General features: G+C 31.4%; 1 protein-coding gene across 15 annotated transcripts in view; it reads right to left on the bottom strand.

Moving 5' to 3' along the window:
- The window catches only part of cac (calcium voltage-gated channel subunit cacophony), a 1,271,727-nt gene that overhangs the window by 265,127 nt on the left and 991,265 nt on the right, over positions 1–15,335 (bottom strand). For all 15 annotated transcript variants that reach the window (XM_081764099.1, XM_081764105.1, XM_081764112.1 and 12 more), the window contains 3 exons: positions 8,127–8,211; positions 5,908–6,035; positions 1,895–2,117 (listed from right to left, as the gene is read on the bottom strand). In XM_081764099.1, coding sequence (XP_081620225.1) covers positions 1,895–2,117; positions 5,908–6,035; positions 8,127–8,211 — 436 coding nt within the window. The remainder of the gene's footprint in view (positions 1–1,894; positions 2,118–5,907; positions 6,036–8,126; positions 8,212–15,335) is intronic.

Genomic DNA, 15,335 nt, shown 5'->3' with positions numbered 1-15,335 from the left:
TTTAGTTCGATTCCTTAAAAGCAGCGTGTTTCATAAAAGTTCTCTCAAGGTACTTTGTGAAACTTTAAATAAAAATTTAAGAAAAGACCCATTAAATGTTTCTTGTGAGGTATTATAATCTACGAGGACAGAGACATGAACACTACACAAAAGCGATGGAAAGTTATTGTAAGATTCCGAAATACCCTTTGGAGTATTGTGTTCTATGGAGAAGAAAGATGGATACTACACAAAAGCAACGAATTTTGCTGCAGGATTTCAAAATATCATGTTGGATATTGTAACCTATGAGGACAGAAACATGAACACTATACAAAAGCAACGGAAAATTACTGCAAGATTTCGAAATATCCTGTGGGCTATTGTAAGCTATAAGGCAAAAACATAGACATACAAAATCGACGAAAAATGACTGTAGGACTTCGAAATATCCTGTGGGGTATTGTTCTCTATGGATCAGAAACATGAACATTACACAAAAGTGACGGAAAACGACTGCAGTATTTCGAAATATTCTGTGGAGTATTGTGTTCTATGGGGAAAAAAGATGGACACTACACAAAAACGGCGGAAAATGACTGCAGGGTTTCGAAACAGTATATATGAGGAAAAGGCACATTGTAAGTTTGGAACGGTTAGAGAGAGAGAGAGAGAGAGAGAGAGAGAGAGTGGATAGGGGTAACAGAAGTACAATTATCTATTACTGTATGTTACCGTTATGGTAGCCGTCTTGAAGTGTGTCATTTTGGATTCAGATCCAAATTTTTTACTAGGAAAAGGTCATGCGACTAATAGTTTTGGGGTAGCTTTTTACTACAAACACAAATCTAATGTTGTTTCCAATTCATCTCTAATGTTTTAAGAGTTATTATTTTTAGAATATCTGTTTATTAACTTACAACTATCTTACCAAACTTACAAAGTGCCTTTGCCTTTACATATTGTATACTGTAGATGCATTCAAAATTTGAGGTCGCTTGGAGCATCATTTAATGTTAGCCAATTGAGGTAGTTTTTCTCATGGGCTACTTTGGTCTGATGTGAAACCATTTTAGGAGGGGTCAGACAAAAAAAAAAAAAAAAAAAAAAAAAAAAAAAAAATTCCGAAGTGAAACAATAAGGACCAACCCAATATTACCTATAGATCCCATCTGTTGGTCTGAATGGCAATGCTCCATAACTCATTACAAAAACAATATAAAATATTACACTAACCAACACAATAAATATAAGGTACTTATATGCTTATCTTAAGTATCACATATGCATATAAAAATCTAACAATAAAACTTTCGAGCCATAATAGTCTACCATTACAAGATAATTTGATTTTGTTGTATAATAAGCAGTTGTCATAGTGTATTTTGTTAGTGCTAGTGTTTGATATGTATAACACTCAAGATAACCATATAAGTATTTTACAATTCACATGAACTGTGCATATTTTGAAATAAAAATACATTAATATATATTTATTACCATCTTCTCAAAATTCTTGCGTAGCACTTTGTATGATACACTTTCTCTTCTTTAGGTCTTCCTAGAACGTTTTCGAACACACGGGAGATGGTGACTTATCGGAAATTGATCTTACCTTAAGATACACTGTGCACTCGGGAGTAAATACAAATAAATAAATAAATAAATAAAAACTAAGAAAATATAAGAAAAAAGAAAAATATGTAGGAAGAAAGAGAGAGAGAAAAAACAGATATAGCAGCAAGAAAGCACAAAATCGCAGAGATCACCATTAAATCTTCAGAAATAAATTAACTTGAAGATTATACGATGATAAACTTGAGAAACACAAACACACTTACACAATCGCATATACTCACTTTCTTTTTTTTTCTTATTTGCTTTTCAAAGAACTTTTTTTTTTTAATGAACTTACTTTGTAACTTTAAATATCCTGAGCAACCGGAGAGCACGAAGAACTGAAAGTCCAAATGATCCTGATTTGAGTTCTGACCACACTACTTCGAAAATGGAGCCGCTAATAACAACACAGTCAAAACGATTGAAAGAGGATTCGAAGTATATTCTTGGCCCCAGGGCATACATTTTAATGAACATTTCCATCATGAAAAGACCCAGGAAAACAAATTCTGCATAGTCTGCAAATGAAAAAAGTATAAAATTCATTAGACAGAAATAGTAATGAAAGTATAATATTTCAATGCGGAAAGAAGTCTGAAAATTACAGTAAAAACTAGTTCCCAATTATCATTATCATTGTTTGTCTAATTTTAGATAAACATCAGCATCAATATCATTGCAATAGAAATCCCTCAAACAAAGAATAAAAGTTGTAATAATATGAGGTAACTAAAAAAAAAAAATAAATAAAATAAATAATAATAATAATAATAATAATAATAATAATAATAATAATAATAATAATAATAATAATAATAATAATAATAATAATAATAATAATAATAATAATAATACTTTTAACATGTTACACGGAAACTCAAATGGTTGAATGGAATGATATCCAATATGTATTGCAGGGAAAGTGTAAACATGATAGTTGAACAACGGCAATTCATTGTTACATCATCAACCAATTGTTGCATTATATGATCATTTAAACAAAATGGCCGCTTATTCCGTTTCAAATGAACTACCGGAAACGAACAGTTGTTCAGCAATAATTCAGAGCAAGTTTCAGTATAGTACTATCAACAAAGTAGCCGATCTACGATTAGAACAAGAAATATCGTTGGAAGAAGAAATACGGAATGAAGCAGCATATTACAACAAATGCTAAGTATTAAGGCTGACTGTCACTGACAAACTTAGAATAAGAGTTAAGCCGGCAACTAAAAGAAGGAAAGAAATCACCTAACTCAGAGTCGTTTTGTGGGCTGGAATTTTTAGTTTCTCTGCTTTAAGTAAATTTCCATGCCGTACTGCACCGTTAGAAATTACTATTAGTTCAACATTAGAAATGAAACAAAACACTAACAATTGCAAAACTGTAGGAAAGTTAGGTGAACTTTTTGGCATTTGGAAGGAATAAATTGAAGAATTATATGAAAGTAGACATCGATTTTGCAGTTTAGATATTGAAAAACAGAAGAAAGTAAACGAGGATGACAAAGAATTTCAGATATTAAGAAATGGGTTCAAGAAATTTAATGGCAAGATACAGGATAGAAATACAACCGGCATTGATAATATATAGTAATTGTGTGAAAGTAAGGGAAGAAAGTTTTCCGATTCGTAATGAATTATATCAAACGAGAGTCTAGCCGAAATGTTTCTTAGAAATATTAATAATCATATTCGCTAAGAACTTGAGTGGAAAAAACGCGTGAGAATAATAGAGCTATTAGTCTTATATCGCATGCTATAAAAATAATCATATTCGCTAAGAACTTAAGTTCAAAAAAACGCGTGAGAATAATAGAGCTATTAGTCTTATATCGCATGCAATAAAAATAATCATATTCGCTAAGAACTTAAGTGCAAAAAAACGCGTGAGAATAATAGAGCTATTAGTCTTATATCGCATGTAATAAAAATAATCATATTCGCTAAGAACTTAAGTTCAAAAAAACGCGTGAGAATAATAGAGCTATTAGTCTTATATCGCATGTAATAAAAATAATCATATTCGCTAAGAACTTAAGTGCAAAAAAACGCGTGAGAATAATAGAGCTATTAGTCTTATATCGCATGCAATAAAAATAATCATATTCGCTAAGAACTTAAGTGCAAAAAACGCGTGAGAATAATAGAGCTATTAGTCTTATATCGCATGCAATAAAAATTCTGCTTCGAATGTTGAATGGAAAATATTAGCCGAACAAATTAGCAAGTTCAGGTTGAACAATTTAGATTTAGAAGGAGGAAAGGCATTGGAGATGTTATTGGTTCAATACTAGGAATCGGTTAAAGATTTTTAGAGAAGAAAAGTTAACGTAAGTTTTCAATGATTTGGAAAAAAAAAAGGTTTCCGACTAGATGAACTGAGAAATTTTGATGGGAGTGCTAAAGAAAGTTGTAATGGAATGGAAAGATTGAATATTAATTTTTTAAAAAAAAGTTTAATATGAACCAACAAAAAGACTCAAAATAGAAGATGAAATCTAAGAGAGAAGTAACATTGCAATAGGGGAGTTTGACAGAAGTGTTGTCTTTCAGAAGCCTGTGATATATTATATAAAAAATTAAAAAATCTTGTTTGTGACCGCATCACGAAAAAAACAACTGAACTGATTGAAATTATTGTTGAATGTAATGCAATTTATTAATGTACAAAAACCTAAATTGTATCCCGCATAATATCATACCTAGAGCTAGCAAATAACTTTAATATACTGACATTAGAGCAATGTAGGTTTGTTAATGATTTAGTTTTTCTACATAAAATAATAAATAATAAAATTGATTGCATAGAAATAATATATTTCTGGATTTTCCGACGTCTGGAACGAGGTTCATCAATAGTAGTACCATGTATTGTAAGAAAGCACGTACTGACATGCTATATAAATTCCCTTTATGGAGAATGAGCTCTTACTACAATAATATTGAGAAAAGTGTGAAGTGATAGGTGTATTCAATATGTCTGAAAAAGTGTTTAGCAATATAATTTGTAATCTGATAAGGTGAATGAGTTAGTGAAAGAGTAAAAATTTCTGTAAAAAAATAATGTAGTTTACCATATATGTAAATGGGCAGAATGCCTGTTGTGTTGTTGTTACAATAAATAAATGAATAATTCACCTACCTAGAACTGGATTTTCATCACACTACTTTGATTAAAATGCATATCTCAAAGGGGGTGGCAGATCATAATTAATGCGAAAAATTAAGTATATCACGGACGTCTCTAACTAGGAACATTAAACTTGGATATTGCTAGTTTTGGATAATAATGGACTATAAACAACAGGATATTACCTACTATACCTAATTTGATCTAAAACTGACAAATACTTCCTACTGTAACCTAGTTCGGTCTACTACTGCGAACGGCAATCTTTATGGAAAAAATACCTTAAACCGTCTCTTAAATGCAACAGTGGCATTCATACATACAATACTAGAAACAAAAGCGATCTTGCAATTTCCATTCATAATACAGCACTTTTCCAAAAAGGTCCAAAATATACAGGGATACAAATTTATAACAGCTTACCCATAAACATGAGAAACTCAAAATCTGATCATCTTTTTAAACAAAGACTAACAAAGTAACTACAAGAGCACTGCTTTTATACTGTCGCGGAATTTTATGAACATGCTCAAGCTAGAAACTTATAGTTCTATGAATCAATAGGAAGGTATTAATTTTATTATTACGTGAGTAATTATCCTTATTTATATATTATTATAATCAAATATCTTCAATACATGTTTACTAAATACTAAATGAAGATAGCATAGCATACGTACAAAAAAAAAAAAAAAAAAAAACTACAGATTCTCACAGTATGAATAAAACCAGGTAGATGAATAGATAAGTGTGGTATTTCTATGTAATAAATATGTATCGTGTAGTAAGACTAATATGGTGTATAAGAAATTATAGTAGTAGTTTACTATATAGAGCTAATATGATTTGACATGTTCTATTCCGCACGTACAAATGTAAAATACTGTAGTCTCTTGAACGCAAAATAAATAAATAAATAAATATTACCTAATCTACTTAGGTTAGTAGACAACTTATCTGTCTTTCCACCATATTGAATTTAAAACAATCCTGAGTTCTTTCTTGTCTTTCTGAGGTACACATTTGCTTAACTAAAGAGGTCATACAGGCAAGATAAATCAGTACTTAAAACGAACATATCGTAATATTACCTAGCTTTAGCTAACAATCTGTTTAATTTCAAGTAAACGAAAAAAAAAAAAAATAATTGATATAAGAAAACTAACAATACTTACATAAAAATGATGTGAGCCAGTCCGGCTGATTATAGTGTTCTACTGCTACGCACACAGTATTGAAAAATACTAACACTATAACAAACCAGTAAAACCACTGTTGTTTCACAGTATGTCTTATCCAGAACCTGAAACAAAATAATGATAAATACAGGAAAATTAAGTACATACTTTAAATTAAATATTTTCTTACTTAAGTGTACTACTACTACTACTACATTACTAAAATAATAATAATAATAATAATAATAATAATAATAATAATAATAATAATAATAATAATAATAATACGAGGAGTGATCGAAAAGTAAGGTTACAAAGCCTGCAGTGAAACGTGTATATATTATTTCATACAACCAATACAGCTAACAGATAGTACATACATTAGGTTATTTTTCAACATAGTCTCCATATCGGTTGACCAAAGTAAATCACTTAATAAATAGGAGGATTGATCAGGAAGTAAGGTTACAAAGCCTGCAGTGAAACGTTTATATATTATTTCATACAACCAATACAGCCAACAGATAGTACATACATTAGATTATTTTTCGACATAGTCTCCATACCAGTTGAGGCACTTGTCATATCGTGGATGAGTTTGAACATTCCCCCTGGTAAAAATCCTGTCCTTGCGTGTTCAGGCACCTTGTAACGAAGTCTTTCATTTTCTCATTTGAAGCGAAGTGAACGGTCTCCTAGATGCTCCTTCAAGTGCGGGAACGGGTGAAAGTCGTTTGCAGCGAGGTCCGAGCTATAGGGAGGGTCTCAGCTGTGTTCAAATCTCTTGATGCCGTGCTAGGTCAGCTACTGTGATCCTCGTCGGTGGCATTTTCTCTACCAGACGTAAACTTTCGACACCATTCTGCGACATGCTGACGAGACATGTCAACATTACAGTCTCTCCGTAAAACCTCTACCAGCTGCCGGTGAATTTCATCCGCGGTTACATGTTTCGCCCACAGAAATCAAATAACTGAGCAGACTTCTTTGTGAGACTAGCTTTCCAAACGAGTCGCCATTTGTATTTACATGGAACTAGCTCCGTACGTGGCGGGTGGCTGAAAGTCTGCACAGTTGCCAACTTCATGTATTAAAATTCCCGCGCTCTTCATTCCTCTATAACAAACGAAACTCCAGAAACTGGCCTTGTAACGTTAGTTTCTGATCCTTCCTCGTAATAATAATAATAATAATAATAATAATAATAATAATAATAATAATAATAATAATAATAATAATAATAATAATAATAATAATAATAATAATTTAACCGAGCGAAGTAGCTCAAGTGATAAAGCGTTGGCTTCGCATTCGGGAGGTCGCGGGTTCGATTCCCGCTGTCGACCATTCTGATTGGGGTTTTCCAGGGTTTCCCTCAATCCTACCAGGCAAATGCCGGGATGGTACCTACTAAAAACAGGCCCTGGCCGATACCTTTCCAAATCCTTTCCATTGTTGTTGTTGTTATTGTTAGATATCCAGTATAAAATGGCCTCAGAGCTGTATCTGGTAATTGTTAAATAAATAAATAAAATAAATAATAATAATAATAATAGAAGAAGAAGAAGAAGACAACGAGGAAGATCAAGGAATGGTACAAGTGCAAATATTGAGAGAAACAGTACTTAGTGGTTAAAGGGTAATAGCTCTTCACTTGCAGTAAATTTGCACCCATTTATTTCACTATCATATTACTTGTTCTTCGCTTACTTCTTATAACCAACAGAAAGGTCCTCAAAATTGCCACCAGACGTCAACGGTATTTGTTTTCACTTTTTTGAGACATTTCTAATTTTTCTCTCTAACTATCTTTTATCAATTCGAAATAAGACAAAAATACCTTATTTTCGCAATAATCTTAATTTTACCTATAATGTCTTTTTATTTCATAAAGTTCTTGAAGCAATTAATGAATATTTACTAGGATGTACTATTAACACAGTGTAATTATTTTGCATGTAATCGCAAATATAAATAGTTATACACATTAGGATAAGTAAATAATACATAAATATTATAGCATATAGGAAATATGGTAAGATTTTATAATTCCTAATAATTTATAAAGTAAATTTCTAATATATTTCTCAGAAAGTTTTACATAGGAAATGTGTTAAAATTATAAAATTTCTAACACTTGATAACACTTGACAATGTAAATTTCTAATATGGCTTGAAGAAACAATTTGTCAAAAAATTTATTGTTCTTAACATACCTAAATCTTTTTTCTTTTCTCCAGAATTCTGCACACGCCCCTTTGTTTCCAACTTTCGACTTTAGATAGGAAGCCCGGGGAAACCCTGTAAATATAAAAAAGTATTAATTCAACTGTTTTTTGGCGAATATTTAAAAGTCTCATTTACATTACAACAGACCATACAATAAAAGATGTGTGTTTAAATTTGTTAACTGAAAAGAGCGACAAAGGAAAAATATGAAACTCTTAAAAAAATAAAAAATGCAACAAATTTTCTATAATGACATAGGAAAGATAAACAATATTGAAAAAACAATCATTAAGAAGGCACTTTAAAGAGAGTATGCCTTCTTTTCAGATGTCGAGTGAGTTTCTAGCATGAAAGTATATAAATATTGAATTGAGAACATAACATGTAACAGACATTTTTTTTAAATTAATGGTTGTATAATACATATATATATGTGGGATGCTTTAAAATAACACCGACAACGTTTGGGAGGTGATTCCTTACACCAAGATAAAGCAAAATACACGACCAATCTAGGTGCACAAACGCTTCCTTTCGGAGTTATAGGCAGCCTAAAATAAATAAATAAATAAATAAATAAATAAATAAAAAACTTTAAAGGTCCATAGCTCCAAAACTATGAGACCTACCTTAGTCAAGTCAAGACTTCACTTAGGAACTAGTATGTGCCCTATCCAAATATCTAAGTGTCAGAATCGTGAAGTACTTCCGCAACAATTTTTATAGAGGTAGTTGGTGAGTAGCCAAACCCCCTCTACAAAAATTGTTGCGTGAATACTTTAGGATTCTGGAACATGTATTTTTGGATAGCGCACATATTAGTTCCTAAACGAAATCTTGATCCGACTACGGTAGATTCCATAGTTTTGGAGCTATGAACCTTTAAAATTATTTTTTTTCATGTTTTCGGCAGCCGAAAGGAAGCATTTGTGCATTCAGGTTGGTCTATACAGTTTGTCTTATCTTGGTGTTAGGAATCACGTTCCAAACATTGTAGGTGTTATTTTGAAACAACCTGTATATATATAAACTTTATTGTTTATAAAACTAGACTTGCTTAAAGAAATCTTGCTCTTCAAAACAAAAAGTTTCAAAGGATAATTAAGTAAATAATTGTTATGTCATAGTTTAGAAAGTATTCTTATTGTATAATATTAATGCTGTATACTATTAGTGCTATTAATGTATAATACAATATATATATATATATATATATATATATATATATATATAGTGAATGTTTTACACTAAATACAAACAATTATATTTATTTTTCTATTATGTTTAGCAACTAGGCAATTAGGCATTAGATTAAAAGAGTATGATACATATGAGAATAAGCCTATTATTAAGGCAAATGTTTAATAAAGACAATTCGTTTATTTCTATTTCATAACAAGATAGAATTGACTACATCTTAAATAATTACCTTTTAGGTAAGTGAAATTTGCCTAAACAAAAAAGGACAATTTAAAAACTTAAAGAGATCCTAGGGTAAATATAATTCATGTCTGAAAATAAAGGGTTACTCACGTAAATGTTCGGAAAAAGATAACTGAAGTCGTGACAAAATAAAGAATAACTTGAGAGTCTTCTAGAAGAAAGACAATTCATTACATAAAATAAAGAATAACTTAAGAGTATTCTAGAAGAAAGACAATTCATGACATAAAATAAAGAATAACTTAAGAGTATTTTAGAAGAAAGACAATTCATAACATAAAATAATAACTTGAGAGTATTTGAGAAGAAAGACAATTTACGACATAAAATAAAGAATAACTTGAGAGTATTTTAGAAGAAAGACAATTCATGACATAAAATAAAGAATAACTTGAGAGTATTTTAGAAGAAAGACAATTCATGGCATGAAATAAAGAATAACTTGAGAATATTTTAGGATAACGATTATTCAAGTCTAAAAATAAAGGTCAATTTGAGAGCATTTTTAGAACAAAGATAAGGAAAAAAGATTTTTGAACAATTTAAGGGCATTTTAGGATATAAACAATTCAAGTATTAGAAATGAAGGATGACTTGAGAGTACTTTAGCATAAAGGTAATTCATGTCTAAAACTAAAGGGTAACTCAAGGAGACGTTCGGATAAATGTAATTCAAATCAAAAAATAAATGACAAGTCAAGATTTTTTTTTAAAAAAATCTAATAATTAATTATATGTCTGCAGTTTCCTTTAAATGCTTCATTTTAAGATTTATTACGTTTTACCTTTGAAATATAATTATTTCAAATTCTATTTGTGGCATGGTTTGATTGTAGTGTCAAATATTAAGAGTAAGATATTTTCCGTTTCTGAGAATTCATGCAACAATCTCACGCGTTATGTTTGTCTCTATGCAGTAGCTCTTTAAACATACTATAACCATAATTATTTTTGTCTTGTATTTAGATTATAATGCGCCGAAAGTGATGCTTGTTGCCTAGAATTCCGTTATAAATTAAAGCATTTACAAAGTTTTTCACTTAGAATACAAATCTATTCAAAATAACATTTACCAGAGTTAATATACATGCGCAACTTGCTGAAAGTTTCAAATTTTGTTTGGAAATATTCTAGTAAGCTCTGTCTTAATGAATATTTGACTGCGTCTTCCAACTATTCTTGGTTATTTGAATTATTGTTCTCGAAACTGTCCTTCCACCAACAGAACAAGTTGAGGTGAGATGTAAAGTCTGAGTTCAGGAGCGAATTTAACATAACTGAATAAATTATTTTCTTTTCTCTTGGAGAAGAGTGGCAAAAGCAGTGAGATCTTATACTACCATGTATAATTCGATAGTAGTTTCTGATAAGTTCATAGAGTTTATTTCTGTTATTTATTTTGTATTCTTTTAAACAATATTAAGTTCGTATCTTATTCCCCCACCAGTGTTGTTAACGATACCCTTGCAATTCAAACCGTCCTTTTGAATCCAGTTTCCATCAGTAACTTACATCAAAGATTTCAATCTTCTGAGCGTCCTTGTGTCTTATTTCTTTAAATTCAGTACTCATGTTTCAACGCAATTGTCATTTTTCTGTCGGTTCAACACATCTAATTGTGTTGTCGATATTACGGTACATTCTTCTTTCGTTTCGTCTCACTGTTCACGTTTCATGAATATGGATTACCAACACCCAAGTTAGGATGATTCCCCTTGCTGTTAACATCGCCAACACCTAGTGGCCCACTTGCCGGTAAATGTCGATCGTCGATATAGCGACGCGTCGAAGGATTGTCGCTAGTGTGCCACTGGCGGCAGGGTTTCGTTGAGTCGAAACAGATAGCTAGAGTCGGGGTGTTGAAGGTACCACAGCGTATCAGCGAGAACTTCATTTTGGTCCGCGCTCCTTTGATTCGTTCCAGAGAATCGCGAAGGGACCAACACAAACTATCGCCAATCAGGTGCATGAAGTTATTTTATTTTTTCTTGACGAATTGTTCCTATAGTGAGCTCATTGTGTCAAGAGTAACCCCTGAACTACATCATGACGTGAAAAATCTTGAGGTGTTTGCATATAATTGTATGAATTTAGATGGCAACTGACGCCGATCATTAGAAAGTGAATATGGGAAAACTATGAAATATATTAAATAGACCCGCGTCATTTTATTGTAAAATTACAGGGCGAACGCATTTTATCTAATCCCAAACGGTTATCGTCAAATATACAGGGTTAAAGAAGAACTCTGATTGGCCAAATTAAAAAGACCTCAACGATTTGTCCCTCTACAAGTGAGGTTTTCTTCATCGCCTCCGTGTCGAAGTCGGAAGAATACACGTCTACCCTGTGGTACTTTTTTTTCAGTGGATTTTTAGACTCACCTTAACGAACAAATCACGCATATAGGCGATTTAACACATTTCGGGGGAGTAATTTTGTGCTTCATTGTCGTTTCGTCGTGTCTGTAGTATAATTTTCACTGGTAGTATAATTTTCACAATGTAAGTGAGCCATCGCCGATCGTCGATGCGGGGCCGCTAATTTTTGGCGAGATGTCGCTAGTTGCCCATTGGTGGTCCCCCGACGCTTACGACATGGGGTTATTATCCATCGTATCTCAAAATATTTTTTATATATGAAACATGTCACTAAGTATATAACATTATCCGAGAAATAGGCAAACATGCATCACTTTTGGTTTTGTATGCACAAATCCATGTCGGAAGATACATTCACTTGCGACAATCTTAATATAAAATTAACATATTTATAGGTAATATATTTTTGCCATCTTAAAAAAAATAGAATATCCTTAAGTTATATATTATATTTTACAAGCAATACATAGTTAACAATTAACTTCCTACTTACTATACAAATATATAAAATTAATAATAAATAAATAAATAAAAATCAAACAAAGATGCTACGAAACACAATTTGACTACTGTATACTGATAACATCAGCATTTGCTCCAACCAGCAACAAGCAATATAGAATACACAAGTCACTACCAACAACAGTTGTCCATAAGAATAGTCTACAACTAAGCTAGTCAATTTTTGAACACCAGACTAAGCACCTAAGTAAAAATACAGTTAGTTAACTCGAAGTTTTTATACACAAATATTTCATTTATTGCATGTGAACGTGCTAGACTAACATTTTATTTAAAATAGATTTTTTTAATGAACCTGAAATGTAAACATACGTTATAAATAATAGAAAACTATAAACGTTTAGTTTTACAAGTTATTACATATCATTTTTCTTAACAGTTTTATTTTTGCTATTCAAATACCTATAAAATTCAACAATAAAATCCTTGTTTCTCTTTCTGTTGAATGGATAGATACAATTCTTTATGTGATTGATTATTTAATATCCAGAAAGGAACAAAATTGCTTACATTATTCAACAGAAAATTGCCATATACAGCGAACTCTCGTTAATTCGAATAAAACTTTATTCCTCTTGAGAACTACGAGGGTGGATTGAAAAGTTCGTGGCCTGACTAGGAAGGAAGCAATTTTTTTTTGTTTGTATATATATATATATATATATATATTATCTGCGTAGCTATATTTGTTGGTAATAACTGAGTAAAAATCAAACAACTTTTGTCGGAAACAAGGTTAGGGCATAAATTATTTGAGATTCTAGGGACATTATCCTGATTGATTTCTTGGAAAAGGGAATGACTGTCAATGCTGAATACTACTGAATCCTTCTGCAACGTTTGCGTGAGGAAATCGAAATTGAAAGGCCAGGAATGCTGTCAAAAAAGGTGTTGTTTCAGCAGGCCAATGCGTGCGTTCATACGTCCTTGCATCTGAGATATTTTGCAGATTCGAGGAGGTTTAGAAGCGTTACAGGAGAAGTGGTGTAAATGTATTTCGGTCGAGGAGAATAAAATGGAAAAATAAAATATAATCCATCCAAATATGTTCTATTTTTGTAGGCCACGAACTTTTCAATCCATTCTCGTATATTAAAAACAATGGTTAAAATATCATGAGTAATGGTAATTTTGTACTTCCTATTTGGGTAATTCCAAGTAATACAGTACAAGTATCTTTTAGTTTTTGGCAGATTGTAAACAGACGGATGCAGTTTCAACCGGTTTTCAGTTATCCAGAGGCAGCCTAGGGAGGAGTGACATTAAACCACTATCATCTGATGACAAAGAAGATCATGACGAGAACGACGAGAACGTAAAGAAAAAAAAAATATATACGAAACTCATCTGAAGCTTGCAAAGTGTTTGAAAATTTAAGAAGATACATTGAATATCGACCAAATGTTACTACTGAAGTATTTTACGCAATAAATAAGATTGAAGATTTTTTTTTTTTTTTTTGATAATGTAAAACCAATAAAATCAAACTAAACAAATATTATGAACTTCTTTAATTGAGAAGAAATAATTAAGGTTTTATTTGTAGGTTAAGTCAGTATATTTAATACTGTACTTAAATATGTTTCCGTGGTACATGTGACGTATTTTGCATGCGAGTAAATTCCGTTTATTTGCAGTATTTTATCACACAAATAATGTACTGCCTAAAGATAACCCTACCACAGGTTTATTTTTTTATTTTGATTTATCTTTTTCATGTAGGTGCGGTAATTTTAAAAATGCATTTTTCTTTTAGATAGTTATAATTTTGTATAATTCGAACTTTTTTTTTCGTATCCTCTTGGATTTCAAATTAAAGAAACTCCGCTGTATTGAACTATATTGATATATTTGTTAAATTCTACATAGTCTATTAGGAAGACATATTTAAATGCATACGTAAATACACAAAAGTTACAGTTCCTTAATATATGAAGATGGTTAGAATATTTCTTTATTGAATAGTAATTTATTATATTGTTACTTTTTTTTTTAAAATCTGACCATGTCTTCTTATGTTATTCACTGTTTCAGGGAAATGATTTGATGAAGCTAATGTAATGACTGAAAAAACTATTTAAATTGAATGAAGGAAGCCCAGAAGCCCATCGTAATGTTGGCTCTATCTCATTAGCGTTATTGTCGTCACGCTAGTGTCATAACAAAGAGCTTAATGAAGATATATTACAGGATCTGTTTCACCTCAGTAAGTGATATTGTACTAGTAAAGCATCGATTTCTAGGTTTACAAAGGAATTAATTTTCCCCCGTTTTTTTTTTTTTCTTTCTTCGAAAATTACGCGTGAGTTGACACACTCACTCATAGCATTTGGTTCAGCTGAATCAGCTCCATCGTTTGGTATATGTCTCACCTTTAGACAAAATTTCTTCCGTTAATTACTGATAATATTGTAGAATTACTTATAATAAAAATATGTGTGATCAATGATAAAAGTTTTCTCGCGCTTATTAATAAATGTGTATTTCTAAATACATTTTATCGTCTCTTGTAGATAGTTGGTTCACTCGAGCAGATGGTTCTATCAGACAGAACATTTATAGGTAGAATACGATGTGAAACGTTTCTCGTGAAGGAACAATAGTATGAATATAAGTAATTACTGTCAGTCTATAGTGTATTAAAATGAATTGTGAGTGATAGTGAGAGGTATTTTATGTTTATGTGTACTCTTTCACTATCTTTGTTTATGCGTATACTCTCTGTTGACGCGACTGCTCCCTACGGAGACACCCCCTTGCTACCGCTTGGGCTCCCCTGCTGCGCTTCTACCTGACCGGTTAGATAGCATTCGTGCTTTTTAGAGGCCAACTAGCACTAGTTGTTTCATA

Source organism: Thermobia domestica, chromosome 7 (genome assembly GCF_964235325.1).
Source record: "Thermobia domestica chromosome 7, izTheDome1.hap1.1, whole genome shotgun sequence".
Taxonomy (NCBI): Eukaryota; Metazoa; Arthropoda; class Insecta; order Zygentoma; family Lepismatidae; genus Thermobia; species Thermobia domestica.
The sequence above is the reverse complement of the archived record's forward strand: the minus strand, read 5'-3'. Positions and strand labels throughout refer to the sequence as shown.